A 26,434-nucleotide genomic window follows, 5' to 3' on the forward strand; every position below is an offset into this window, starting at 1 on the left:
CAGGTTGACACAGCATGTAATAAAGAAAGGCTTACACAAGGACACTGATGGTGTAGAACAGGTTCAGGCACACAGGCAGCATTGTTAATGATTTCAGCTACTCTAAGTATAGGCGACTTTTTCAGCACAGGAAAGGGTATATGGCCATATTATTATTGTTCCACCGTACGACTTTCTAAACAATACTCCGATCTCTTGATACCGGCTGAACATAAAGGTAACTCAAAGATTGTAGGCTCTACTCCTTAATATGATCTATATCATCATGCTTTGGATTGCCTTGCTGCTCATTTTGTCATCAGCCACTTAGTTTAGTCGGCGAAAGAAGACAGACCTTTTAGAGACTTTTGTTATTGACTAGTTGAACAGGCTAGTCAACAAGAGAAGGCTGGTTGCCAATGGACATCATTGTAGCAGCAGAATCTATTTTCATGATTAAATAAATGCCAGGAGTACTTGCTTTTACTTTTCCAAAACGGGCGTTCATGACACAAAGACATGAGTTGTACGACTAATTGTTACATGAGAAGCGGGAGTAGAACAAATGGTTACATTGAGTTGACTCGATGCGCCCATCAGAATCTATGTCTGTAGCCAGATACCGCTACGAAGCACTGTTTCTTAATCGGACACGGTGTACCAGCTCGGCGATTAAAGTCTCCTGGCGGTCATCTTTTCGATTACTACCCATGTTAGAACCACATTACTATCATCTACGGACGACGGGTGACTGCATACTGACAATATCACACAGGTCTCCAATTAAACGATATAATAATAGTGACTTAGGTGAGGCCTAGCCACGAGAATTGGGTAGTACATTACAGCAGTCGTCTTTTTGTAGAGGAATAAGTCTAGCGAGCAGCCGGAGTTAGCCCATCACTAGAGGTTCAGGGGCATGCTCAGTACTTCTCAACATATTATTACAATAGACAACAATGTCTCCTGGTAGCCACTCCTTGAAGGCCATGTTTCATAGATATTCTAAAAGTAAAAAGCCGCTTCTCCCCAAAGGGACATACTACAGTGCATGAGACTTTTAATGGTCTAATAGCGGTGGACTATTTTTTGGATAAGAATGGGAACAGGCTGCTTGCTTGCATCATGCCTGTCTTGCATTGTGTCATTTCAGGATCACGCGGCATTCACCCAGCGCAGGTAATGACAGAATGATGTGTAACGTTTTATAGTCCATTTTTACTGTTATTTGTACAATGTTGGTGCGTTCGATGCCATAGCATCAACATATCTTTGTACCAATGGACATCAATTGGTCACCGGGGAAGCCGAGGCCTGGTGGTGAAGGAATCAAATGATACACAGTGCCTATATCATATAGAGGCAGAGGAGTATATTCGCCATGGTACCTCATTTGCTGACCTCCCAATATTGAAATATTGGACCTATCCAGGCATGGTTCCTCAAATCCTTTGATGAGACCAAGAAATACTCGTTCACTTGTTAGGTCCATTCCATGTAGAGGTCACACTCGTTTTCTCTCTATCGTGTTTGTTTAAAACACATTCAAGTCTAGGAATATATTATACCATCACTAAAATGCTGAATTCAGAAGATGAAAGGGACAGACATACTTCATATCAATGTATATTTCCAAGATTGGCTACCTGCGGAACCACGAACAGAGATGCCGAATGTGCCATCTTTGAACAAAGTGAAAGAAGTGTCGCGTTCGGGATTGAACAGGATACAAGTTCTCTCTATCACACCTCACTTGTTGCCTGGTCTATCCTTTTAGCGCAATATACCGACTCCAATAACGTTTGCTTTGGTGCTTTCCCATGTGAAGCCAGCGATGTCTCTAGTATACAACAATGGGAAGCGGTGATAGACCCTCAGTTGCCAATTTCGGATGCCGTGACTCTCAGAAGTACGCAGCAATGGCTACTCGACGATTTCGCGCGCCGTGAAGTATTCAACACTTGTATCGTATTTAGCCCCAATGACTCGCAGGATGGCTCCTGGTTCAAGTCAGTGCGGAACTTTGAAAAGGTGATGGATATCGTGGTCAGTTGTTATCATACGAGCTAATAAATAAAGAGTGATTCAGCTCAGTGACATTATACTTTTTGTCGGACCCCTTTGGCCTACACAACAACTTTCGCTTCGATATGTCTCTTCTGCTCTCAACAGTGCCGATGCAGAAAACATTATTAGTACACTAGAGCAAATAATACATTATCTGACCCATAGCCCAGGTCGACCCCTCGAAGATTGTTGCCTATTGAGCAAGCACCATCAGGACGAGATAGCAAGATGGAACAGTGATGCGCCGGCTGTTCCGTTAGATAGTTGCATCCATACCCTCTTTCGCACACAATGCATGTTGCAACCAGATGCCCAGGCGATTTGCGCCTGGGATGGAAATATAACGTATCGCGAGCTGGATAGATTGTCTTCGGCTGTACAAGAGCTACTGCAGCCATACAATCTTACTTCAGATTCAGTCGTACCGATTATCTTCAAGAAGTCTAAATGGGCTGTCGTTGCCATGCTTGGAGTGCTCAAAGTAGGCGCTGCGTTTGCAATGTTGGATCCATCTTACCCGACAAAACGGCTGGTGGATATATGTCAAGATGTCGATGCAAATGTGATAGTTTGTTCAGAAGAGCTATATGTAGGCGCTCCTGGACGCACACTTGTAATCGGGGACTATAACATTGAAAGGCCAACATATTCTGCGGTACAGCCAGTGAAGACGAGTTCGCATGATGCGGCATATGTGGTGTACACATCAGGGTCTACAGGTGCGCCGAAGGGCATCATCATAGAGCATGGCTCCTTTTGTACCAACAGCATTGCTAGTAGCCAGGCTCAGAACCTTGATCGATCATCTCGAGTTTTGCAATTTGCGTCATATGCGTTCGATGTCAGTGTCCACGAGTGTTTGACCCCATTACTTCTTGGTGGATGTGTCTGTATTCCATCCGAGTCACAGCGTGTCAATAGCTTGAAACAAGCTATCAGAAGCCTAAGGGTTAATTGGATGGAGCTAACACCATCGGTGGCTAGGCTCTACCAGCCGGAAGATGTTCCAACGGTCAAAACCCTTGTGATAGGTGGTGAGCCTATGCTACCCACTGATATCTCTCGATGGGAGGGCAAGCTTCGATTCGTATGCGCGTACGGACCGGCAGAGTGCACTATCGTGTCAACCGTGCAGTCATGCGTTCAAGACTTGGGAAATATTGGGCTTTCTCCGGGCGGCACCTGCTGGATCGCATCAAAAGATAACCACCACCGGCTCATGCCAATTGGTTGTATCGGAGAGCTCATCATAGGCGGCCCAATTGTAGGGCGGGGGTATTTAAAGCAACCACGTCTGACAGCAAATGCGTTCCTCACAAACCCAGAGTGGGCGTCATTATTCCACCTTAATGAGACTCAACGATTCTACAAGACTGGTGACCTAGTCAGATATAATTTCGATGGAACAATCGCTTACATTGGACGGAAGGATACCCAAGTCAAGTTGAACGGACAGAGAGTTGAGCTCGGCGAAGTTGAACATCAGGCGAGACAACACTTCTGTGATGCTGTGATTGCTGCTGAAGTTGCTGCACCAGCAGGACGTAAGCCTACATTGATTCTCTTCATTGCTCCAAGGCAAGAGTACTCCGTTCATATGGATTGCACAATGCTTTTAGGCCCGCCAAGCGCTGTATTTCGGCGACAGGCTCAAACAACGAGGGCTCATTTACAAAAGGTCCTCCCCAGGCATATGATACCCACGGCGTACATCGCGCTACTAGCTATCCCTATTTCACGGACAGGGAAGGTCGACCGGAAGATTTTGCGGGAAGCCATCAAGCGTGTATCGGAGAACGATTTTAGAGCTTACTATTTAACACCACACAATGATATGATTAAATCACCGAGTACTCCCGTCCGAGATCAACTGCGGCGCCTCTTTTCAGCGGCACTCGGCCTTCCAGAGGGCAAAATCGGTCCCAATGATAGTTTCTTCCAGCTGGGCGGCGACTCAGTCAGCGCTATCAGACTTGTCGGGGATGCCCGAGACCAGGGACTGCAGATGACGGTAGAATCCCTGTTTAAACAACAAACTATTTCTAAATTGGAAAATTGCACTCACCAGGCATCAGGGAGCATTGATCCATCCATCCCGGCGTTTTCATTGCTTGATTTATTAAGCAAAGCCACATACATTGCTCAGGCAAGTGAGCAATGCTCCGTGTTTCCGGAACAGATTGAGGATATCTACCCGTGTACGCCTTTGCAGGAAGCGTTAATGGCGTACACCTCGAAAAGGCCAGGGGCATTCCAGGCCCAATTTCGCTTTCGCCTCCCGCAGAAACTGGATATGCTTCGTCTGAAGGAAGCATGGAAGATAGTGATTGCTGCCAACCCAATTTTGCGAACTCGCATTATTCACTCTGATATTGGGGCTCTTCAAGTAGTCCTGCACCTTGAAGAGCCAATACAATGGGACTTGTTCTGCGACGTAAATAAGTCTCCTGGGCCTTTGATGTCTTATGGTGTACCGCTTGTTAATCTAGCAGTCATGAATGATACAGAAGGGAAGTCGCGCAGGACATTTTGTCTCACAATGCACCACGCTATATTCGATGGATGGTCGTATCCTCTGATCCTTGGCGCCGTTGAGGGGGCGTATAAACACATGAATGCAGTTCAACGGCCTTTCACCCCGTTCATCAAGCACATATTGAGTTGGAATTACGAATCTACTAAGAACTTCTGGTGCTCCGAATTCAGAGACATGCAGGCAGTGCCATTCCCCGTTGTGCCCTTAACCCTCGGACATATGGCCAATCCTATCACCACAACGCATCGCCATATCCACGTAGCCGCGTGGCTAAGTGGCTGCTACACGCCATCGACGATCATTCAGCTTGCCTTTGCCATGCTAATCGCCTGGCGTACTGGGTCCATGGATGTTGTATTCGGCCTGACCGTTGCCGGACGCAATGCCCCAGTAGCCGGTGTACATGAAACGACTGGTCCGACTATTGCTACATTCCCTCTTCGTACAATACTTCATGGGAGGCTAAATGTCGCTGATTCCCTGGTACTCATGCAAACTCACATAACAAGGCTCATCCCCTTTGAGCAGACAGGGTTACGACGGATAAAGTTATTTGGTTCTGAGACGGCCAGCGCCTGTCAATTTCAAAGTCTGTTGGTCATACAGTCTGCCACAAATCGACAACCACCAAAAATATTTATAGAATGCCCCACCAATGTGTACGAGCAGTTGAAGTTCACCACATGTCCGCTAACTCTAATATGTGAACTTGGGACGCAGAAGCTGTCGATAAAGGCCGTGTTTAACAATGCAGTTGTCGTTGTTGATGATATGGAGAGGATGTTGGATCAGTTGGAGTATCTGGTGGACACGATAACCAAATCTCCAACCTTGAAAATCCAGAACATCATCCCACCTCCCTCAAATATCTACGCTAATGCACTCTGCCAAAGCCAGTCATGGAGTCAATACATTGAGAAGAAGGCCTATGAATATCTCAGCGGGAAGGCAGCTGTCGTTGTTGACACCATAGTACCGAAAGAAGATTTTAATCAGAGTACTGTTCTGTTCATTTGCGAACCTAAGCGGACGTGTCAATCGACGGGAATATTGGGCTTATTCATACGACCTACAGAGCAATTCAGACGGCAGCTTCAGCAATTGATTTGTAGCCTACGACAATCGCTCCCCTGGTTTGTGGTTCCATCACTATGCCTTTCAATCAGCTTTATACCATTAACCCCATCTGGACAACCGGATAGAGCCTATTTATGCGAGGCAGCTTCATCTGTGGACCTTTACCTCTTACGCTCTTTGATGGATCCTGACAAAAAGCACATTGACTATCATATATTGCCGGAAGAGGCACGTCTTCGAACCATTGTTGCTCATGTTCTTGGTATGGACCCACAGAATATAAGCCCTGAGGATGACTTCTTCACTCTTGGTGGGGACTCAATATCTGCAATGCAGGTTGTTTCCCTTTGCAGAGAACACCACCTGTCCCTGACAGCATCGGATATATTTGATGGGAAGACCATCAAGCTCATAGCATCAAAATTGAAGCCCCTCACTTTGTACAAACCTCCATCGACCCCTGGAAGTGACCGCAGTCTGGAGACGCGTTTCTCCCTTTTTTCTTTGGGATCTGATGGTGATTTGGAAGGACTTGAATCCGCAGTTATGGCTACATATGGCATCCAAAGTATGGATTCTATTGAGGATGCGTATCCCTGCAGTGAAGCACATCAGGGGCTACTACAAACGCAAATACTGCAGCCATTTAATTATCAATCCTATACCATATGGGAGGTCACTACTGGGAGTAAGGTCTCTCCAGTGTGCCCCCTTAGACTGCGAAATGCTTGGTATAACCTTGGGCATCGACACCCTGCATTACGGACACATCTCATAAAGAGCCCACTGTGTGATGGCATCTACCCGAAGATACATGTTGTGCATAGCGAGTATTTCACAGATGCCCCCATAATTTCTTGTGCAGATGAACATGTTTTTGCAGAGTTGCGGAAGCCGTTCCTCCAGACTAGCGCGAGCATATGTTATCCGCATGCATTTACGATTTGTCAGACGATCTCTGGTCGCGTGTTCTGCAAGCTGGAGGGTGGGCATGCCTTTCTTGATGCTGCTTCCGTTTTGATTCTTTTGCGTGAGCTATCACAGGCATATGATGGACAGCTACCCCCTGTTCCTGGGCCATTGTATGGCTCAGCAGTGGCTTGGCTCCAAAACCTGTCAAATGCTGATGACCGCATGGACTACTGGAGAAGGCAATTGGAAGGCACCAGTCCTTGTATTTTTCCAAGGCTCAACGATCAAAAGTCACCTAGCGAGACCCTCGTCATTAGAGCGCATCTCGCTGATACCCCTACATTGATTGCATTCTGCACTATACATGGACTCACTGTGAGTAATGTGCTACAAGTTGCCTGGGGGTTAGTGCTGCGGCAGTATAGTGAATCCGATGACGTCTGCTTCGGCGCCCTCGTATCTGGAAGAGACTCGCGAATTCTCGATGTCGATAAGATTGTAGGACCCTTCTTTAATGTTTTAGTTTGTCAACTTCATTTTGGCATGGAGGACTCCTTACTGGATATACTACAGAGAAATCAAATAGAAACAGGTAACCGATTGCTCAACCAGCATTGCTCCCTCATTGAGATACTACGTTTCTCAAAATACTTCGGCCAACCTTTGTTCAATACTTGCATTTCAGTTGAGCAGCCGTTGTCTATGGATAGCTCTGATTTGAGTCTGTGTTTCAAGGACTTAGAAACACTAGAGCCGACAGAGGTAAGATTCTAACAATCTGACTGCCTTAACGCCCAGCTGACCGCACTAAACAGTATGGCCTTATCGCTACCGTTACGATTGGACCAACAGATGTTGGGTTAGGGCTCACCTACAAATCTGACTTACTAACGGAAGACCAAGCATTGGACGTGGCCAACCGATTTAGGATTTCCATCATGGACATTGTGGGATCTCTGGACAATTGAATAAACCTTGGCTGGTAGATCCGGAAAGTGTATATCCACATATAATCTAGTTAATCTTAATTTTCCCGCTACACTGATCAAGACTCTGCCAGTTTTGCTTTTTTGGCGGAAGATACTAGAGAGTAACTACGTCGAATCCTTTCATCCTCTGTTGTTCAACTAAAAAAAAAAAACCACCTAAATACAGAGCAATTCCTGCATTCATTATGCGTATATTGCAAGTGTCCAATGTAAGAAAACCATCAAAACAAGAAAGATTCACTTCAGCTGCAACTCGCCCCTTTCAACCACAAGCCGTAAAACCTCCTTATTCAACCCCGACCAGTGTTTCCCACCATATAGAAACCAATAGACAAAAGCGAACAAAGTCGAAGCAGCAAAAATTGGCAATGCATAGTTCATGTTCTGGCCTGTCACAGGCCGATAAGATGGGAACGTCAACCACACAGTAACATAGGCAGTGTAAACCAAGGCAAAGATATTAACCGGCAGACCCCATCTACCCATATTCCAATTTCCCATTGGTACCGGGTCTTTCCGGAAACGGTTGTGCACCATGCAGCTGATGGCAATAAAGTAGGATACGAAGAGACCTATGGATGAGAGAGCTATGAAGGCTCCGAAGGCGGCGGTGCTTGCAATGTTGAGGCATGCTAGGGCCATGACTATGAATACGGGGAGCCATACCGCGCGGATAGGGACGTTGTGTCTCCGGTCGATCTTTGTTTGGGGAGTTAGTTGAGGATGTATTTGGAGAGTAAAGGGTTGATGCTGTGAGTTGATGCACGTACGTATGAAAACCATTTCGGCAACGCACCATCCCGGGCCCAGGCCCATGTCAAGCGGGAGGCGGATGCTATGCTGGCCAGGGTTACCGACAGGCCAAGTACTAGGAGTCCGCAGACCATGGCGGTAGCTGCCTGGGTGGATCCCGTTGCATGTTGACAGATCTCAATGATGGGGAAGCTGGCGTTCAGTGCGTCCTCGACCGAACCCATCGTGAAGAGCATGCATATAACAATGGCATACGCAAGAACAGCATTAGTGGCGACAGACCAGACCATCGATCGAGGTACTGCCTCTCTTGCGCGACGGACCTCTTCGCTCATATGGACTGCACCGTCGAAGCCTATGGCCATTAGCTGGTTTTATATGCACTATTTAGTGGTTGCATTCACTCACCAACGAACCCCCATGTCGGTGTTAAGAGTCCGATGTTCCAGGATACGAATGTATTATTCCAGCCGGACTGGGCTTGGGTTGTCAAGAATACATACTCCGGAGTATGGCGTGGAGATAATGCAACAAAGACGACTAGGAAAATGATGAAGAGAATAATATGAAGAACCCCAGCCAAGAGCTCCATCCATGGGATCAGCTGGAAGGTATACATATTCATCAGGCCCTCGACGATGAGTATTGCAAAGATGATCAGAGTCAAATGCCATCGTTCCGGTACGTAATCAGGGTAGTTTGTGATCGCTAGGCCTTGAATCGTCGTCGCCGTGGTATTTGCTACGCCTGCGAGGAGTGAGACCCAGGCAAACCAAGTAACCCAGCCTATGTCAGATTAACTGTTAGTATACTCGCTCATTGATGCTCATGAGGTGTGGTGAAGTACCCTGCATCCAGGTGATAAACCTCTTTTGACTATCCGGCGCCAGATAATGGGTCCAATGATATTGTGCACCGGCAATGGGCTGCATGGATGCCATCTCAGCTAACGAAGCGCACTGTGCCAAAGCTCCAAAGACGACAATCACAATCCCCCAAGATAGAGCTTCGGGTCCTCCGTTTGTGAGTACCGCGGTTAAATTCCTAGTTATTGCATTATTTAATACCGCTACTCGATGCAGGAAACGCGAACACGTACAAAGCCTGGGTCTCCCAGCTCGACATAAATGTGAGCGAGAAGAAGAACATTTGTGTGAAGTTAAAAAGGCGCTGTAATCTTTCATGTCAGGCTGATCATGTTCAACTGGTGTGAATTAGTGGAGCATCGCACTTTTATTTGAGCCTGGCCCGATGTATCGTCATGTTGGTGATTAGCTTCCGAAGCCGTTGGGCTTATACACTTGTCTGCAGGGGTCTCGATATTTGTTTCGGTGACCGGTTTCATCTCATGCTGTTCCATATCGGAATTGGGTCAACCTTGGGCTGTGTTTGCTTAGGAAAAGTAACCACGTCTTGTATATTGTGATAGGATAGGTTCTAGGATGTAGAGAAAGTTTAGAGCCAAAGAGATAGAGAATTTAGCAAAAATATATTGAGGGGAAGAGGAGAAACACCAGTAGGAAAGGATTAATTAACAGCCGGTTCAAACCCTAACTCCCTGCATGCAGTTCAACACGCTAATCCCGGACATCCTTGCATAGTCGGCTTTGACAACACCTCTAGCAGCTCCCTAGTGCTGCAACCCTACAAGGGTATTTTATTAGCCAAGAGTCAACCCAGTCAGTACATTCGCATCGTCCGTTGTGTCAGTTTAGGGGTAAAATAATGGCTATCATCATGTCACACATGTCCACGCCGTCGGAATCTGCAACGGTGCCCACCTTTTGAAGAGGCTTATAAGTGCGATGCCAGCAAATGGTACCGAGATCTTGCCACCGCTTCTCCCCATTTCACCTGAGGACCATGGAGCGTGGGTGATTACCATGAGTACTATATTATTGATGGTTGCGGCTTTGGCGACTTCGGTGACGCTTATCTCGCGGGTGCGAATTCTTCGCTCATTGACTTGGACTGACACATTCCTCGTTGCGGCAACGGTAGGTATACCATGTTCTATGTTCTTTGCTGGAATATATTGATCATTCTTGGAAGATCCTTTTCATTCTTCAAACGACCTGCGTGAATTTTGCCAGTTCGAATGGTATCGGTAAGCACAGAGATACTTTAAGTGATGTGGTGTTTCAGTCTTATAACAAAGTCAGTTCCTGATCTGTTCGCAAGCGATTACTGAGAAACTGACCACCTGTAGTTTCTCTGCGCAAGCCAAATCCTGTCGGTTATCGTGTTAGCGTGTTCGAAGGCTGCCGTTGCACTTCTCTTGATTTCCATAAAACCGTTTAATACAGTCCTTGTCGCATGTCAAGTGCTTCTAGGGCTGATTGGAGCCTGGACCATGGCATTTGCTATCACTCTAGCTGTCCAATGTGCACAGCCCCAGCTATGGAACCTCAACTCCAACAGTCACATAGATCAGGAGGCACTTTACACGGGTCTGGCGGTGTGCCACATATTGCTTGATATAGCTCTTGTCGCATTACCTATGGTCCTGATGTGCAAGGTCCAGATGCCGCAGTGGAAGCGCCTCCAAATTTGCGCTCTCTTTGGACTACGTGTGCTGTGAGTGATTTTTACCTCCCTCCCCTGATGACGTTGGCCCTGAACTAACCCGCAGGCCAATGTTAGGGTTCCTGCCCTGACTATACAGCACATCGTGTCGCTTCGCCCCGTCTTCCACTCAATACCCCTCGACCAACCGTGGCATATTCTCATGCCAACACTATGGCTGCAATTTATACAAGGTGCATCTATTATTTGCACATGTATCCCGAGCCTCAAGCGGGCTCTCGCTGAGCTACAAACGGGGATGATGGCTGGCACTGTTTCTGAGTTGTTCGAACTTTCGGTTTCTGGGGCACATGGCGGGATGACGGATGGTTATATGCCAAAACCAGGGGGACAGAGCGCGAATGCGACCGGGCACTACGGACTTGACTCAGGTGGTGGCAGAAAGAAGCACATGAAAAGGCTGCGCCCCAGTAATCATAGACGAATGATAGAACCGAGTGAGAGCATGCGAGATCTCAGAGGAAGTGCTATAATACAGACTGTCGGGTACGAGGTCCGTTGGGAGGCAAGTGAGTGTAGTAGATCTTCTACTTCAGGGGGTATATCGGCAAACCATGGTGATGGCTTGTCAGGTGGGCAGTTTAGCCGGTCGATGCTTAAATGAGATCTGACATTATTCCTATAGTATTGTATATATATTCAACGTCTAATCAAGAATATAAAGAGTCAATATCATAGAGTGATCTAATGTCAAGATAGTTAACTCGGACGCTAAAAAACCAAACTCCCAACATAATTTCCCCAAGCTATGCATATCGAAAATAAGCACTACGGATGGACGGCATCGTGTGGGGACACAAGACACACTAATTATAACGCCGTACAGCCAATTGCGGGCGAAGCTTGCGATATCCAACAATACTAAGGAACCCATGGCTGATATATCACACCCCAACCTCCCTCCTCCAAGCTTACGTCCGATGTCAACGTCTTTCTACCTCCTGTGATACTGACCCACTACCTGCCTTCTTGCACCATGGCGAATAATGCATCATCTTCCGAAAAGTATCTAGAAACTGCTGGACCTGCTAATATCGTCCCTTTGATACCTCCCACCGACCCCAATCTCGTGACCTGGAACGGACCAGATGATCCTCAGAACCCTAAAAACTGGCCGGCTAGAAAGAAATGGATGGTGTTTGTTCCAATGTCACTGTATAACCTGTTGAGCTCCATGTCCTCAGCTACAGTTGCTCCAGCCTTAAGCACTATTGGCGAAGATCTCGGGTTTCCTAACAACACGCTGCTTATCCTGAGTCTCTCAGTCTTCTTTCTCGGCAGTGCGATCGTGCCACTGTTTACGGCACCCGTCTCGGAGATGATCGGAAGAGTACCAGTTCTACTCACGATGAACGTAGTTTATATCGTGTTCAATACAGCATGCGGTGCTGCCAAATCGCCAACCCAGTTAATTATCTTCCGCTTTCTCGCTGGTTTGGGCGCCGCCGGTCCATATGGCGTAAGTACCCCTATCACAGTGACTCCTATCTATCTCCACTACTCAACACTAGACAAATAGATCGGAAGCGGAATGAATAGCGACCTCTTCGAAGCCCACGAACGAGGCAAGGCCATAGCAGTATTCACACTGGCACCTCTAATCGGAACAGCCATCGGCCCCATCACGGGGGGCTTTGTCGTCCAATACGTGTCATGGCGATGGTGCTTCTACGTGATCTCTATCGCCATAGCTGCCATCCAAATAGTCGGACTCATCCTCCTCCGCGAAACCTACAGCCCCGTCCTCCTCAAACGCAAAGCCGCCCGGTTACGCAAGTCCACTCAAAACCACAATCTTCACACCGAGCACGATCGCGCCTCCACACGCCTCAAAACCAACCTCATCCGCCCGTTCCGTCTACTGACTACACAGCCCATTATTCAAGTCCTCAGTCTCTATCTCGCGTACCTAAATGGAATTCTTTACCTCATGGTCGCCACCTTCCCGGACGTCTGGACAGGTATATACCATGAGTCCATATCCATCGGCTCCCTCAATTACCTCTCCATGACCATAGGATTAGCCATCGCAACGCAATTCGGCGTCCGCTTCGCAGATAAGATCTATCACCGTCTCCGAGCAAAGAATAATGGACAGCCGAAACCAGAATTCCGTCTCCCGATGCTGTGCGTGATTGCAGTCGTCGTCCCAATCGGTCTATTCTGGTACGGGTGGAGTGCCAGAACGAGTATTCATTGGATTATGCCGTACGTATCTTATTGATTCCCAAAGATATGTGACTCTCGAACAATGCATATTTAACTTAATGGCTCCATAGAAACATCGGCGCAGCAATCTACTCCGGCGCAACCATCGTACAGCTCGTCTGCGTTCAGGGTTACCTGATCGATACATATCAGGTGTATGCGGCGAGCGCGATGGCCAGTGTTATGGTGCTCAGGAATTTATTGGGCTTTGGGTTGCCGCTTGTTGCGCCTAGCTTGTAAGTTCTTCATCTTTCTGTTTCCTTTTGTAAAACACCCTTACACTTTCATTACTTGGTCTTCATTTGTGTTGTTTTGGGTTCTCTGGCACAGTTTCACTAACGCTATCTTGCAGATATGGTAATCTTGGTTTTGCATGGGGAAATACCCTTCTTGCGTGTGTTGCTGTTGTGATTGGGATTCCGGCGCCTTTGTTACTGTGGTATTATGGGGAGAGGCTGAGGGGGTTGAGTACTTATGCGAAGGCTTAGAGTTCTCAGGCTGGGATTGTTATGGATATAGTAGTCCTTTTCTTACCAGGGCTCATTGTGCTCGACTGGTAGATATCGATGGGTGGGTTTGTTTGTCGTCTCCAGTACTCCTTCAGTTCATCTTGGTTTATTGTTGATAGAAAGGATAGTTGGAGATATCAAGTGGCTGGCAACGGTCAATTGACTACTACAGGACAGAATGACAGACTAAGCATAGATAAACAGTAGTATCGATGACAGCTCCCAATCAACAGTCTAACCATACCCCAATCCCTCACCACCATCTACACCACTAACTCACCTCAAGCCCCTCAACCAAATACATACACACCACACCTCTCCAGTCCAATCTAATCCAATTTACAAACCCACCCCCCTCAATAAACAGTAATAGCAGAAGACCCACTACTCTGATACCCCTCAGTAGCCACAATCTGATAATTATGCGTCCCCAAGGTCAACCCATACTTCGCCCACGCGTTAAAATGGTTCCCTGTAGTGACTGTCCCACCCACACGCTTCGACGTCCTCACAGACCAGAACTGCGTGAAAGTCGCGGTCCCGATAATAGATGGCGCATTGTAGCGGACAGAGGTATAGATATCATACGTGCCTCCGTCGGAGGTAACCTGGCCCTTGTAGGTGCCGCCGCTGCCGGGGTTGTATGTGCCGTAGGACTCGACGATGTAGTATTCGATTAGGGGGTCGGTGGTCCAGCCGTAGACAGCTAGGTAGCCGTTTCCGCTGGGGTTGAAGGTCCCCGAATAGCTTATTGCTCTGCGTGCGTGGGTTGATTAGCTTTGGGGTTAATTATGTGTGTTTGATTATGGAGTGGGTAAGGGGGTGGGAGGTGGACATGTTGCGGAGAAGGGGATTTGGTATACCTGGAGCTTCCGGGGTTCCATCCTTTTCCACCGACGAAGTTACCGACGTTGGACCATTGCACTGCGTATGAGCCACCATTGCCGTTTGTGTAGGTTACGTCGCCGCCGCCGTCGGTCCAGAAAGAGTAGTAGTAGCCATTGTGGTAGCCTGTGCTGCTGGGCGTGGAGCGGGTGACAAGGTCATGGACTGAGGTTTCGTTGAAGGACTCATTGGCCTGGTCAGCGAATGGCTCGATTGGGGTTGCTAGTGCACTGATCGCGGCAAAGCAGGCCAGCAGGATGGAGGAGAAGGACACCATATTTTCGTGGCTTTGCTAGACTGCTATGGCTGTGTTTGACTGGATTGAGATGCAATGTTGGCTTCTCGTGGAATTGACCGGTATTTATACAAATTTCCCCGCAGGGTCTGGCATACATCCTCTGCTAGCTGTATTAACCACGGATGCCGAGTGTGGAGAATCACCGGAAGGATGATTTCAGTTTAGGCATGTCGGTGATCATTTCCGTTGCTAGACTTGTGAACATCCGGCGAACATGCCGCGATGCCTGCAGATTGACGGCAATTGCTGAAGGCAATCGGCTGAATCATGGTATATGCAACGCGGTATAGACAGGCAATCTTCGATCACGGTATTTCTTGTAGTTCATGGTACTCGTCAAGTATCTTTGCCAAGAGTGCTCCTCCGCGCTAAGGCCTGCCTACTTGCTAATAACCGTCTCATGTAGCATTTCACAGCTCTCACACATAGGCTAAATTGGCTCATTACAGCCATGAATAAGCTTCTTCAACCGGGTAATCCCCATAGTCTGAAGAAACCATACTCGGCTGCAACCTTATTTCAGTCCGCCCATCCCATGATGCGGGGAATACGGATCCTCGTAAGGTACTTCGGCTGTTGTCCGGCAAATGTGAAGCTTGGCAAAGGCGTTAGTCAATTTGCTGTTTAGCCTAAGCACTGTGCAAGTCCTCATTCCGAGTCTAGAACCTGCAGCTTTACCATGTAATGTTGAAGGTCATTGCAACTGCCTACTCTGACATGTAAGGTTGGTGAATGTGATAACGGACTTGGTTGCTTCCTGTATTATCGTGCTATAGAGTGTAAAGATGCAACAAATCTAACAAGTCTCCAGAACTAACAGTTACTTCAACAGAACCAGCGGATCCATAACTATTACCCAAACACCACATCAAAAATACTGGACCGAAAGTAATACAGATAGAGTACTAGTTTTTGGTCGGTGGTTTCTCAGAACTGAGAGCAGCCATTGAGTACCGGGGAGGAAGTTCATCATACTCATCCGACGATGAACGCCGGGAAGCAGTGTCCGCAAGCTCAAAAACCCCGGTAATAGCAGTGCCTTGCTCCATAGGAGTCATTTGTACCGTGGGACTAACGACATCGGAGACGATAAAGAACTCAAGGTCATTCGCATGGAATTCGAAAGTCTTTCCCACACACTCAAAGGTAAATGACGCGCATAGCCGGTAAGACCGGGAGATGGTGAATGTGCTGAAAGATACTTCTGAATGTCTGAATATGAGCGGTCCGAATGTCTCGTTCAGATCGAGCTGGCCCAATACAGGCATGCCAAGTGATGATTTTGATAAGATTTCCAATCGATCATCCACCTCTCCGGTCATCGAGCCCCTCAGCGCCTGAGAAGCTCGTGCGGAGGTTCGACTCATTACTGCGATAGACACAGATTGTAACGTGATGCCCGGGAATGGCATAGATGAGCCGTCGGTACACGGGATAATATCCAACAAACATGTAACTGGTGCACCCTGTAGTACCCGGGTGGAATATACAAAAGACGCCTTGAAGTCAAACTGAGGGAGTTGCTTCTTTGATAGCCACGACTGGAACTTCTCTCCAACTTTGAGACTTCGTCCCCGATTTTCCGGCAGCAGGAGGAGACTGCGCACGGTGAACACCTCATCCTTGTGCTTTCGACTTAATTTATCCGCATGATCAGTCGGCTCCCACTGTGCTGCCAATGGCAGAAAGTTGACTCGCAGCGCTTCGGTATATAGCGGCGCTTTCTTCGACAAAAAGTTCTTTTGCGGCTTAAACATTTGAACCTCGATGCGATACTCGATAACACAGTGAAGCTTCCGCTGCGAGTCACCCACGTCCACCGCAAAAGATGGAGGCAGCGGATGGTGTTCATCGCTACGGAAAGGGGCCTTTTCGGGCCATTTTGCGGGTGATTCCACCTGGGACGGGAATGTAAACTCGAATGGCCATTCGTACGTATTCCGGGCTAGTTGACCACCATTAGGGGCGGCTAGGGTCTTTTCCTCTTGGAAGAGAATACATTTGCTTCGGTAGGTCGCAGCAGGCGCGGCGGCGCCCTTGACCTTCTGTACTTTTGCCTTGGCGCGGCCGTAAAAGCTCACCCGAATCTCTTGGATGTCGATCGGGTTGGGGCAATGATAGACGACGCAGCCGCGAAGATGTTCATGGCCTGAATAGCAGGCTAATTGATTTTCTAGCTGAATTGTGAGCATGATGGCCACTCGTGAAAACTCACTACAATTCTGGTGCGATGTGGACAATCTCACGAAAACAAAGAATGTTGGAGAGAATCAAAAGGAGTGGGATGATCACGAGGTGCTCTATACCCTATAAAGACTAGGGCTTACGAGGTATATTCCAACTCAGCCTTACTCTTGACTCTCGTCGATCCCTGCTTCTTAATCTCTTAGGAGATGAACTTATGACCCCTGTGATAATTTCCCCCGCTCGCATCGTTCGTAAGATTACCGAATTGATCCAATTGCGCCAGAGTCGCTGTCTGAGCGTCCTGGTGGGGCCCTACCAAGATTCTTATCATCGTCGTTAAGCATTGATAGGCAAAGACTTTTACGGTTCTACAGTAATGCTCCACCAAGATCCGCCGGTTCCTCCTCCGCTGGTCTTATTTTGACTTGAATTAATATGTTGACATCCCTCGATCGAGTACGTACTGTGTCCCAACTGCATGCTTAGGGAAATTGGCGGGAGACGTCAATGCTCCTGGTGCCCCGTTAGTGCCATCTTAGGCCCCGTTTCCACGGTGGATCCCTACGGCACGATATCCACTCAGATTTCGGACAAATCCGCTGCCCGCATTGCGAACAATGGTTGGCAGTTTCAGGTCCCGATCGGCAAGGCTGAGCCCGTACTTCGCCTCGAAGAAGACGCAACTCGTACGGTCACGTTCGATTTCCTCTCGTGGGCGAACTAATTCTTATTTTTTTAGTTCACAAGATGCCAGTAAATGATAAAACTCATGTGTATCACTGCTCAATAGCATGAAGGTACATCGCAACCTGTTGGCGAAAGATCCCATCCCGGACGAGTTGATCGGCAGACTCCACAATCCATGTCTGACAGTTCCTTTGGTTCACCTTTTGACCCCTTTGGCCTTCCGAAATGGTCTGAAAAATGTCTATTAGTAGAATCTTCAAATTTACAGATCTCATAGAGATGTTATAAGTACTTACAGCCTCGGTAACGGTATTCAAAGACTTTTCTGGAGCCTTGACCTTGTATGCACAAGCTTCAAAGCCACAGACACAGACAGGCACAATGTCCAACTTAAACACACCATTATTCATCATCGCCCGTTCATCGAAGTATTTCCCATCAATCCATTGGAGGGGGATTCTTGTCGAGGGACATTCACTGTTCTCGTCGTGGAAGTCATAGTAGCGTTTGATCTGGAACTCGAAGCCGTTCCTTACATCCCCGGTCGCATGAAGCTGCACACCGATATTAGGGTCGGAATGTGACCGGACCCAGTACGCCCAGTGATCTTTAAAAGGCCAGCCGTTGAAAATTAGTAACTCGACCAGGTAAGACCCGGCGGGTCCCTCGGATGCTACATTTGGGGGCTTGGGGGCTGTTTTGCCGATCAATGGGGGCGGTGGCGGCGGGGGAGGAACATCAGTCTGGTCTGACTTCTGGGAATTAAAGGAACACATACTGATCTGACTGTGGTTCTGTCTCTATCAAAGTAAGCAGTTGTTGGTGGTGGTCAGGAATTCCCATGGAACGCAAATGGGGAGATGATCAACATTGTAGCCTTGTTTGGTATTTCAGCACGGATTAAATACGGGCCAACCAATCAGTACTAGAACGCCTTCTAAATTTAGTACAGTATCTACATTATTTACCATAGTACTCCGTACAATTGAAGCCAAAAATGGAAGTAAACGAGTGTGGTTAACACTATGTTGTCCTAGAGGATGTCTGCTGTTTTTGCCATGAAGAGTTCTTCAATGTTCTTGGAGATTGTTATTTGCATATAGAAACTGCTTCTTATTATTTATAGACTCTCTATAATGTCACGATGCTTTGTCATTGGGTGTACATAGAATTGGTTAGGATATCACTCCATGGAGTACATCTGATGTAACATAGCCAATGAAAAAGACATCACTAATGGATTTGAGTAATACTAATATCACCAACATCATAGTGCGCATATCTCCAGCAAGCTGCATCCCGGTTACAAATTTCAATGTTAATCCTCCTCTTGCATATTAACATCTCCATCTGATACATCATCTTCTCCTCCTTCCATCATATCAACACCTGTAGCAGCAGCATCATCGTCGTCACTATCGTAATACACCTCCACTTCATCACTCGCGTTGCACCTTGTGCTGTAGAATAGACGGCGATCGACACCTTCTATCTCTTCTACCGCTTTTCTATCCAAGAAACATGGATGATCACTGCGAAGTCTAGTACCCTGGCAAACATATCCCATGGGAGTATGTGAAATGTCCTGCCCCTGTCGACGGAGAGTCAACCAGTCTTGCAGAAAGTTGAGCTGGCTTCTGACAAAGAAGTTATCACTCGCCGCAGCAGCACTGCTAGTTGCAACCAAATCAACGTGGGCTATGGGCTTCTCTGGTTCTACTCGCAGCTGCTCCAACAGAAACTTGTATTCTGAGAATTTGAAATATAGTCGCCCTGCCAGAATTCCCAACTCGAAGGGAAGCCATGGTGGTGGAGACCACCCTTTAGGAGGGCTCGGGAAAGCGTAGTAATTGAGAGTGTCAAAGTGGACCATTCGCTTTGTGAACGGTGCCGCGTACAGAATCAGATGCACTGTCAAGCTTTGCATTGTACGTATTATGGGGATGAGGTCCTCGGCTTCCTCTGGAATGATCACTAGCCCGACATTTGTCTGTGAATTCCAAAGCACCCAACTCACGGGACGCTATCCAATGATGTATGTTAGTCAAACTGAACAACGCATGCGTCAGAAGATAGGAATATATTACCAGAAAGTTATCAATACTCTTGGCCTGTTCCTTTGTTTCTACCGTCCTGGTAAACTCAGTCGAAACATACAAGGAACGCAGTAACGTCGAAGCATCAATGCCGTGTTTGCGCCCCAGATCTGTTGACTCCAGGACAGTGGCCGCCTCCACGTAGCCTTCGTTTCCCCTTAGCCGACCGATCATCACAAAGTTTTTAATGGAGTTCTGCAGTCCGGGGTACCGGTATGCTTTCATAGTCACAGGCCGCTGTATCTCCCTTTCCTGTTCGATCTCAAAGGCGACTTCCCGCTCCTGCTCAACCTCCTCTAATGCGGAATCCTTAATAGAGCCCATAGCCTGGGACTCAACATAGCTTTGCCGTAGCTGGTCTACGAAAGAAGTGATGTCACTCGTGAAAGATGCTGTAATGTTGGTTGATAGAGACATTGTATCGCGTTGTTCGTGTGGCTGAGGCTGGTAGAGCTGCTCCAATGTCTGTTATTCCAGTCACTTCAATTGCTCCGTGTACGCATTCCTATGATCTGGATCGGTGAAGAAATTCTTATAGTCGATTGAAGCTTGCATGCGGTGGCAGAAGTCAAACCCTTGGGAGAGATACAGCGGTTGTAATTCTCTATTGTTGTTGCCTGTCTGATTCATCAACCAGAAAAGTACATCTGATGAATCAATACTATCATACATACTCTTCTGACGGACATCTAGTATGCTCTGATGCACCTCTGGTGGTGAGACAAAAGTGACGGATTGTGTCGTTCCCAACTGTCGCAATATCATAGCGGCTAGGACCGATAATTAGCACTTGCACAATGAATGGAGAGAGGCCAAAAAAAAAAAAAAGAAAAAAAGAAAAAAGTGTACCTTGAACTATATGGTCCTTCGTTTGATTCAAGCCTAGAGTTAGTGCTCCTCGAGCATGAGGCGGTAGCTTGAGGTCGGTACCCCGGGTGTGTGCCTCGTCTATATAGACCACGCAATTCTCCATATTTTCCGCAAATGGGGTAGAAAGAAGGGGAGCAGCTCTTCCAGTCCTGTATTGCAGCCAGGGCTGATTATCCTTTTTAAAGTAAACTGCGGCTTGAGCTTGATCATCCTCTTGTAGCCAAGCCCACGCGAGTGCCTCATTACCCATTTCCAATATGAACGCGCCAGCGTCGATAAGAATGCGCACGTTACGTCGCTTGAGGTACTTCAGAAGGTCAAGCTCCGAATAACGTGTACTGTTTGGATTCGCCGCTATCTTATAGGCTCGGTTTCTCTTCTGCAGAAGGTAAGCGAGTACCTCTGCGTTCGTATGTGAAAGTCCACGAAGATCTTGCTGCTTTATCAAAAGAGGAAGAAGCCGGCGATTGTCGTTGGTCCCACTAAACCCAGTCGTGATTCCCGATCGCACAGGCTTAGCATCTGCACTTTGACCTAAAGAGTTAGTATACAGTGGAAGATCCCAGCCTGATGCCTGCAGCTTCGTACTGAAATGCTTGGCGTGTACAGGAAAGACAAAGTTTCTCAGAAAATGATTAATTACAACAGTTTTCAAACGCAAATGCCGCCATATCTCAGAGACTTGTCCAGGGTCATCAACATTGATCGTATTCCAGTGTCGCAACGTTTCTGGTAAAGCAAACGATGTCTGAGTCCACCGAACATATTCAATATCGGGATCATCGGATCTCAAGACCTCCTGTAAGCTCTGTCGGAGTTGATCCTCAGTAAGTCCTCGGTGGTAAAACGAGAGGCAAGTAAGCAGAATCGCAACATCAGAGCCTTGGGCACTAAGATCCTAGTAAGCGCCTTCCCATTCGCGAGTACAGAGGCAACCATAGCCATGATGACAGAAGTTTTCCCTTGACCCATATTCATTTGAAGAACAGAGTTACAGCCTGAGCTTGGAGAAATCATTTCCTGAGCGACTGTAACTTGATCTTCCCGAATTTGGATATTTGCATTAATCTCTAGCAACAACCAGTCAGGATACTCAGAAGGCTGCCAATTGGTATGACCCTGGTTCTTATATTCTTGAAGCACCATTTCCTTGTCGCCCTTTCCGAAAGCTGTTTTCATCCGATTCAGTCGTTGTAGCTTTGCAATGGCAAGTCCATACAGGATGATTGCATCTTTCATGCTCGGTCCAAAGCTATTTCGGGAGGTCGATGCAAGCTGCTGAAGAACTGACACAGGCGTCACACATGGCCAAAGATTGCTTTGCTGTAGCCACTTGAACCTCGCTTCATTCAATGATAGCGACCTGCGTATCTGAGAGAAGTACTGATTTACTACCGTACGAGCCTCCTGAATCTCGTAGTTAAATATTTCAGTCGCAAATTCCCAGTTGACATGCACATTTATCTCTTGTTCATTTGTACGCTCAAGCAGCCTTAACGCATCAATGCTTTCCTTCAAATCTTGTCCATACCTCATTGTGACTGGGCAACGCGAATCCATGATATCACTCACTAGCCTCTCTAGTTCTGTGACTTCTGGATGAGTGTGCCTTCGATTCGATGTTAAAGATGGGGACGGGGTAGTTATCTGGCTTTTCGCCCATAGCTTGACGGTGTGTACGTCGTGTTGTGTGTTGAGCTTCGGTCCAGGCTTTTGTAGGAGCTCATCCCCAAGGCGTGGGATAGAATGACGAAGCTCTGGTCGCTCAAATAAAACAGGCTTTGGGCATATAAAGGGCTTGTCAACCATATTAGTGACAGCAGAATGTCTATCCAGTACTGTCTGGACTTCCTCAATATGATGACACAGTCGCAAATTCTTGTACAGTCTGAACCACTCAGGCATCACCTCCTCCATAGCTAGCGAAACTTCTAGATAACTCTGATCAAAACCCTCAACAGTCGGCTCAGCGCATGGCCATTGATCGAGCAGGAACTTAGCAAACTTGTGACACTCATTCGCACACTTCAAGTTATGCTCCGTTTTGGCCACCTCAATTTGGCGGGTTTCTCCGATAGTTTTTGGTCCCTTATGCTTTTGCTCTTCTGGGGAGCCGCCGTATGCCTCGCAAAATGGCCTCACTGTGTCGAACAAGCGTGCCCGCATCTTGATTTGGGTCAATCTCAGCAGCCAGCTGCTTACATTGCAGGAGACCTTTTCCATTGACATAGAACGTCAGGTCCAACCGCTTCAACTCTACAGTGAGATTACCTTTGAGCGGCTGGACAACGGTTATCATATGCGGCTCTTCAAAGTTGCGGAAGGTTTTAGCCACTATGTAATCCGAACAGAGCACTGTGTGGGTCAACGAGAGAGGCATTTCGACGCTGTGCTCGGGAAGTTCGGGTGCTTATACTCCAGTTGCTCGTTTTCCAGAGCCTTTCCTGCCGCGAACCTCTATATCTCCGGAATTTAGATCAAGCCAATGGAAGCAATTGTCAACTAGCTGACTTGGGAAATCAATTCCAGTACCCTTACCGAAGACCTGGCGCGGAACTAACTCCATGGTTTTGCCAGTCTTCACAGAGCGAATAACGAGCGCCTCTCGTCGGTATCCCAGGTGTATCTGATGACTCTCCTGATCTGTTGCGAGTACATAACTCATCCCAGACATATTTGAAGGATAGGCGACAAGCCTTTTATTTCCGAACAGTTCTTTCAATACGTCCGAGTTTCTGAGATCAGCCGGAAGCTTTCCCATCGTTTGTCCGTCTACTAGCAAGTGGCCCTCCAACAAGTGGTAATGGACCACTTGTGGTATAGTAGTCTTTGTACCCTGAGCTATTGACATGAGCCACCATTCATTCGGGCGAGATAGGAACTTCCATTGTGTGTACTGCCCTCGAAGTGTGTTCTGCACCTGGCCAACAAGTATCAATAGCCGATATCAAACTAGTCTAATACACAGTAACAGCTTGTCGGAGCATAGGTCGTAATGCAGCGGCCATTTTGATATCGCGAACAAGCATATTCCGTGTAAACGTCATAAATGCAGACACATCGATCACCGAGCTTTCTTGCATGGTAACGGTTGCTTCAATAAAGTCCTTAAAGCTCTCTGCATCAAGTCCTTGACCGCTGCAAGCTTGGAGTGCAAACGTCCTGCGACATAGGAGGGCAGAAAAGAAGCAGTATGTAGCTGCGCTTTCTGCAGTATCTGCTTCCGGCGCACGGCGCATTTCACTCCTTAGAGCCGTAGTCCAGACGAGAGTAATACCTCGGATTTTCAACAGGAGATCATGCGCTTGCCTTTGTGATTCTGAGCAAGAGATCTCGCACAGTTGAACTGTTAACGTAAGTAGAGTCTCCATGTAGTAGTACTCTCGCCAATTGGGAGATATGATTTCCACGTGTTGTTCGATCTGCTCGATTAGCCTGCGACAGAAGTTCACGTCTCTAAAAACATAATGAACAGCCCGTAGGCTATCATTCTTCAGTTGGGGACCAGCTTGTAACACTAGTAATCGGAAAAGAATAGCTGTATCTTGGAGACTGAAGTTGATGTTCAAAGATCCAAGCTCGCTCAAAATCGACATCCATCGCCGACTCTTCCCGCCCATAACATTCTGGTGTGCCACATATTCATGCACACTTCGCCGTGATGGGCATTCGGTAATACTTGCAATGGCCTTATATGATGACGGGCCTGGTGCGTCAGCTGCAAAGTCAGGTGTTGAGTACAGGGCTGCAAATGGCAAGCTTTTTGGAAGGCGCAGTGCGAAGTGATGTGCGCATGTCAGCCGTTTAGGAAAGTCCGCTAGCCACACGTTTCGTTCTCTGTCATAGTATGAAACTGTAGCCCCAGTGGAAGCAGAACATTCTTCTCTTTTGCCGGCAACCTCTTTGATTTATAGTGTGTCCCCAGGAAGGATTCTATGTGAGACGCCAGTGAAAGGTTTTGGTCTGCCTTGCTATTGTTATACAATTTCAGCTGGGAATATTCTTTCAATAGCAACTCCGGCTTGTCTGAAGGTGAACTGAAACGCTGCTGACAAAGGGAATAGATCATCCTCCAGGTAGTATCCCTATAGGATGCGAAACATTTGGGCACCTCTAGCTCGAAGATTACAGCGCGTTTCTCGGCAAGGTTGACCTCCGATGGAAGAAAGTCTTCATGGACATTTATCTCGAGACGCCAGCGACACCGACCGTAGAAACAATGCTTGCAATCTCGAATATCGTGCTTCCCATCAGGGAGTCTTCGCCGATCACAGGATGTTGCTGCCAGTTTCTCAGTCAAAAGTTGTACCCTCCTCAGATCCCTCTTCACTGCGATATGGAGCGCCTGCACCTAGCACCAGATCGATCATGTTGGCTACTTCCCCTTTTCTTCTGGACGTAGTGGCCGTCCCATAAACAGTGTACTTCAGAGGTGTCTGTCCTCCACACAAACTAGGTAAGCACGGGTCAGCGCGGTAACGTAGCAAGATCCTCGCAGACTCGATCTGTCCCTCGCACGCCGCATGGGATAACATGGGCCTTCCAGGTCGTGTGTAGGAGTTGGGGTCCACACCTGCTTTGAGGTGCATTTGGAAGATATCGGGTCGGCCCTGTTTGACAGCCCATGCCATGTTTTCTTCGAGGATGCTCTCTTGTTTGTAGTTTAACTGACCAGACGAGAGTTTCTGAAGTATCATGTCGTAGTATGGTTTAGGTGGAAGGGCATCTCTCTGCGCCATTTCTCTTTCTATATGTTCCTTGAGGACTTGATGGATCGACATGCATGGTCTTGAAAGTTTAATGGCGGATGCGATATCCAACTCGTTGGTAATCATCTAAAGAAGCTCATTGGGAAGGCTTGTGAGGCATATTGATACTGGACAAAAGACCATTATGGATAGAATAGTGTTTTCATGGATAATTGCAAAATAATCTGCCAACAGGCTGGTGGTGTCTGAAAGTGGAGGTACTGTTGTAAGTAAGACATACATACTAACTACGGGTAGACCTTGCATGAGCATTAGAGGGTATTTGTTGATATCAGCTGTAACCCAAAAGAATATAGCAGAGATGACCGCTTAGCTACATAGTTTGTACCTTCAGTGATTTGAACTCGTACAGAACCTAGAAAGAACATAGAGCTCAATGTATAATGTTTGATTAAAACCAGGCACCTTTTGTTTTATCTCATAAAGGGCCCTTATCAGAAATACCATTGAACACGAGACACTTTGTTTGTGAATTCATTATCAATCTTAGTTGCATTGTACAGAAGAAGACAGTCATATGTACAAATAGGAATGGTACAAGGGCCAGTCCTTGTCATAAAGTCATTATACTAGATCATTCAACCCAACATAGACTATCAGAAGCCGTTGAACGTCACCGGTATGGCGGCATTTGGCCCCAGAAAAGGGCCCTAGGGATCATCTTGTATAAGCTTATTTCACGGCGGCACAACGACGGTCCAAGCAGAGTTGGCGGTTTCTCTTGTCGCTGCCTAAGCATTTCTTCATAACGTACCCTGGTTGCTTTGCGCATGAGTACCACACCACCCTCCAAGGACTTTTATTGGTTACTACATTTTAAATATCATTATCTCAGATACGTTATTAATATTCTGAATACTATAATTCTATTTTCACAATTTGGTTTTCACAGGGGTGTTGACACGCAGTTGCGACGAGAAATCGAAACCCTAATCAACTCCAGTGCCTGCCATTACTACACCAACTTTCTTATATAAATCACCACTATGGCACAGAACTACCCATTAGTGAAAGTTTTCAAGTTAT

The 26,434-nt window shown here is 47.2% G+C and overlaps 9 protein-coding genes across 9 annotated transcripts; 3 read left to right on the plus strand and 6 right to left on the minus strand.

The window, feature by feature from the left end:
* Nucleotides 1-1,972: 1,972 nt before the first annotated feature.
* BDV27DRAFT_141969 (uncharacterized protein) lies at nucleotides 1,973-7,539 on the plus strand (the record flags this gene model as incomplete). The annotated part of the gene is made up of 6 exons (XM_032069892.1): nucleotides 1,973-1,988; nucleotides 2,152-2,174; nucleotides 2,212-2,234; nucleotides 2,410-7,093; nucleotides 7,184-7,333; nucleotides 7,387-7,539. The coding sequence occupies 6 exons, from the start codon at nucleotides 1,973-1,975 to the stop codon at nucleotides 7,537-7,539; spliced, it is 5,049 nt and encodes a 1,682-aa protein (XP_031931520.1).
* A 153-nt stretch (nucleotides 7,540-7,692) lies between these two features.
* On the minus strand, nucleotides 7,693-9,793 carry BDV27DRAFT_42595 (amino acid permease). Its single transcript, XM_032076606.1, has 6 exons — nucleotides 9,545-9,793; nucleotides 9,413-9,483; nucleotides 9,161-9,357; nucleotides 8,722-9,099; nucleotides 8,331-8,668; nucleotides 7,693-8,259 (listed from the first exon to the last, which is right to left on the minus strand). The coding sequence occupies exons 1-6, from the start codon at nucleotides 9,671-9,673 to the stop codon at nucleotides 7,798-7,800; spliced, it is 1,575 nt and encodes a 524-aa protein (XP_031931521.1). The 5' UTR covers nucleotides 9,674-9,793; the 3' UTR covers nucleotides 7,693-7,797.
* A 325-nt stretch (nucleotides 9,794-10,118) lies between these two features.
* BDV27DRAFT_153994 (uncharacterized protein) lies at nucleotides 10,119-11,503 on the plus strand (the record flags this gene model as incomplete). Its single annotated transcript, XM_032071889.1, has 5 exons — nucleotides 10,119-10,310; nucleotides 10,366-10,470; nucleotides 10,523-10,890; nucleotides 10,957-11,408; nucleotides 11,472-11,503. 5 exons carry the CDS (start codon nucleotides 10,119-10,121, stop codon nucleotides 11,501-11,503), a joined length of 1,149 nt encoding a protein of 382 aa, XP_031931522.1.
* Nucleotides 11,504-11,821: 318 nt separating this feature from the next.
* On the plus strand, nucleotides 11,822-13,795 carry BDV27DRAFT_122330 (putative MFS transporter). The gene is made up of 4 exons (XM_032065596.1): nucleotides 11,822-12,358; nucleotides 12,419-13,107; nucleotides 13,179-13,343; nucleotides 13,460-13,795. Exons 1-4 carry the CDS (start codon nucleotides 11,876-11,878, stop codon nucleotides 13,593-13,595), a joined length of 1,473 nt encoding a protein of 490 aa, XP_031931523.1. The 5' UTR covers nucleotides 11,822-11,875; the 3' UTR covers nucleotides 13,596-13,795.
* A 177-nt stretch (nucleotides 13,796-13,972) lies between these two features.
* Nucleotides 13,973-14,778, minus strand: BDV27DRAFT_141973 (glycoside hydrolase family 11 protein; the record flags this gene model as incomplete). The annotated part of the gene is made up of 2 exons (XM_032069893.1): nucleotides 13,973-14,372; nucleotides 14,480-14,778. 2 exons carry the CDS (start codon nucleotides 14,776-14,778, stop codon nucleotides 13,973-13,975), a joined length of 699 nt encoding a protein of 232 aa, XP_031931524.1.
* A 585-nt stretch (nucleotides 14,779-15,363) lies between these two features.
* BDV27DRAFT_122331 (uncharacterized protein) lies at nucleotides 15,364-17,054 on the minus strand. Its single transcript, XM_032065597.1, has one exon. The coding sequence runs from the start codon at nucleotides 16,989-16,991 to the stop codon at nucleotides 15,705-15,707; it is 1,287 nt and encodes a 428-aa protein (XP_031931525.1). The 5' UTR covers nucleotides 16,992-17,054; the 3' UTR covers nucleotides 15,364-15,704.
* A 682-nt stretch (nucleotides 17,055-17,736) lies between these two features.
* Nucleotides 17,737-18,514, minus strand: BDV27DRAFT_42621 (uncharacterized protein). Its single transcript, XM_032076607.1, has 2 exons — nucleotides 17,970-18,514; nucleotides 17,737-17,903 (listed from the first exon to the last, which is right to left on the minus strand). Exons 1-2 carry the CDS (start codon nucleotides 18,447-18,449, stop codon nucleotides 17,763-17,765), a joined length of 621 nt encoding a protein of 206 aa, XP_031931526.1. The 5' UTR covers nucleotides 18,450-18,514; the 3' UTR covers nucleotides 17,737-17,762.
* Nucleotides 18,515-18,991: 477 nt separating this feature from the next.
* BDV27DRAFT_167987 (uncharacterized protein) lies at nucleotides 18,992-20,534 on the minus strand (the record flags this gene model as incomplete). The annotated part of the gene is made up of 4 exons (XM_032074648.1): nucleotides 18,992-19,303; nucleotides 19,394-19,696; nucleotides 19,761-20,148; nucleotides 20,251-20,534. 4 exons carry the CDS (start codon nucleotides 20,532-20,534, stop codon nucleotides 18,992-18,994), a joined length of 1,287 nt encoding a protein of 428 aa, XP_031931527.1.
* A 3,062-nt stretch (nucleotides 20,535-23,596) lies between these two features.
* On the minus strand, nucleotides 23,597-25,378 carry BDV27DRAFT_154001 (uncharacterized protein; the record flags this gene model as incomplete). The annotated part of the gene is made up of 3 exons (XM_032071890.1): nucleotides 23,597-24,398; nucleotides 24,467-24,920; nucleotides 24,970-25,378. The coding sequence occupies 3 exons, from the start codon at nucleotides 25,376-25,378 to the stop codon at nucleotides 23,597-23,599; spliced, it is 1,665 nt and encodes a 554-aa protein (XP_031931528.1).
* Nucleotides 25,379-26,434: the final 1,056 nt, after the last annotated feature.

Source organism: Aspergillus caelatus (assembly GCF_009193585.1).
Source record: "Aspergillus caelatus strain CBS 763.97 unplaced genomic scaffold BDV27scaffold_22, whole genome shotgun sequence".
Taxonomy (NCBI): Eukaryota; Fungi; Ascomycota; class Eurotiomycetes; order Eurotiales; family Aspergillaceae; genus Aspergillus; species Aspergillus caelatus.

Coding starts and splice junctions, on each gene's coding strand:
- BDV27DRAFT_42621 (XM_032076607.1), bottom strand. CDS start 18,449: ATGTGTTCCTTTAATTCCCAGAAGTCAGACCAGACTGATGTTCCTCCC. Junction 17,904..17,969: donor TGAATACCGTTACCGAGGCT/GTAAGTACTTAT, acceptor GACATTTTTCAG/ACCATTTCGGAAGGCCAAAG.
- BDV27DRAFT_42595 (XM_032076606.1), bottom strand. CDS start 9,673: ATGGAACAGCATGAGATGAAACCGGTCACCGAAACAAATATCGAGACC. Junction 9,358..9,412: donor AGCTGGGAGACCCAGGCTTT/GTACGTGTTCGC, acceptor TGCAATAACTAG/GAATTTAACCGCGGTACTCA. Junction 8,260..8,330: donor TGCCGAAATGGTTTTCATAC/GTACGTGCATCA, acceptor CCCCAAACAAAG/ATCGACCGGAGACACAACGT.
- BDV27DRAFT_122330 (XM_032065596.1), top strand. CDS start 11,876: ATGGCGAATAATGCATCATCTTCCGAAAAGTATCTAGAAACTGCTGGA. Junction 13,108..13,178: donor AGTATTCATTGGATTATGCC/GTACGTATCTTA, acceptor ATGGCTCCATAG/AAACATCGGCGCAGCAATCT. Junction 13,344..13,459: donor CCGCTTGTTGCGCCTAGCTT/GTAAGTTCTTCA, acceptor GCTATCTTGCAG/ATATGGTAATCTTGGTTTTG.
- BDV27DRAFT_122331 (XM_032065597.1), bottom strand. CDS start 16,991: ATGCTCACAATTCAGCTAGAAAATCAATTAGCCTGCTATTCAGGCCAT.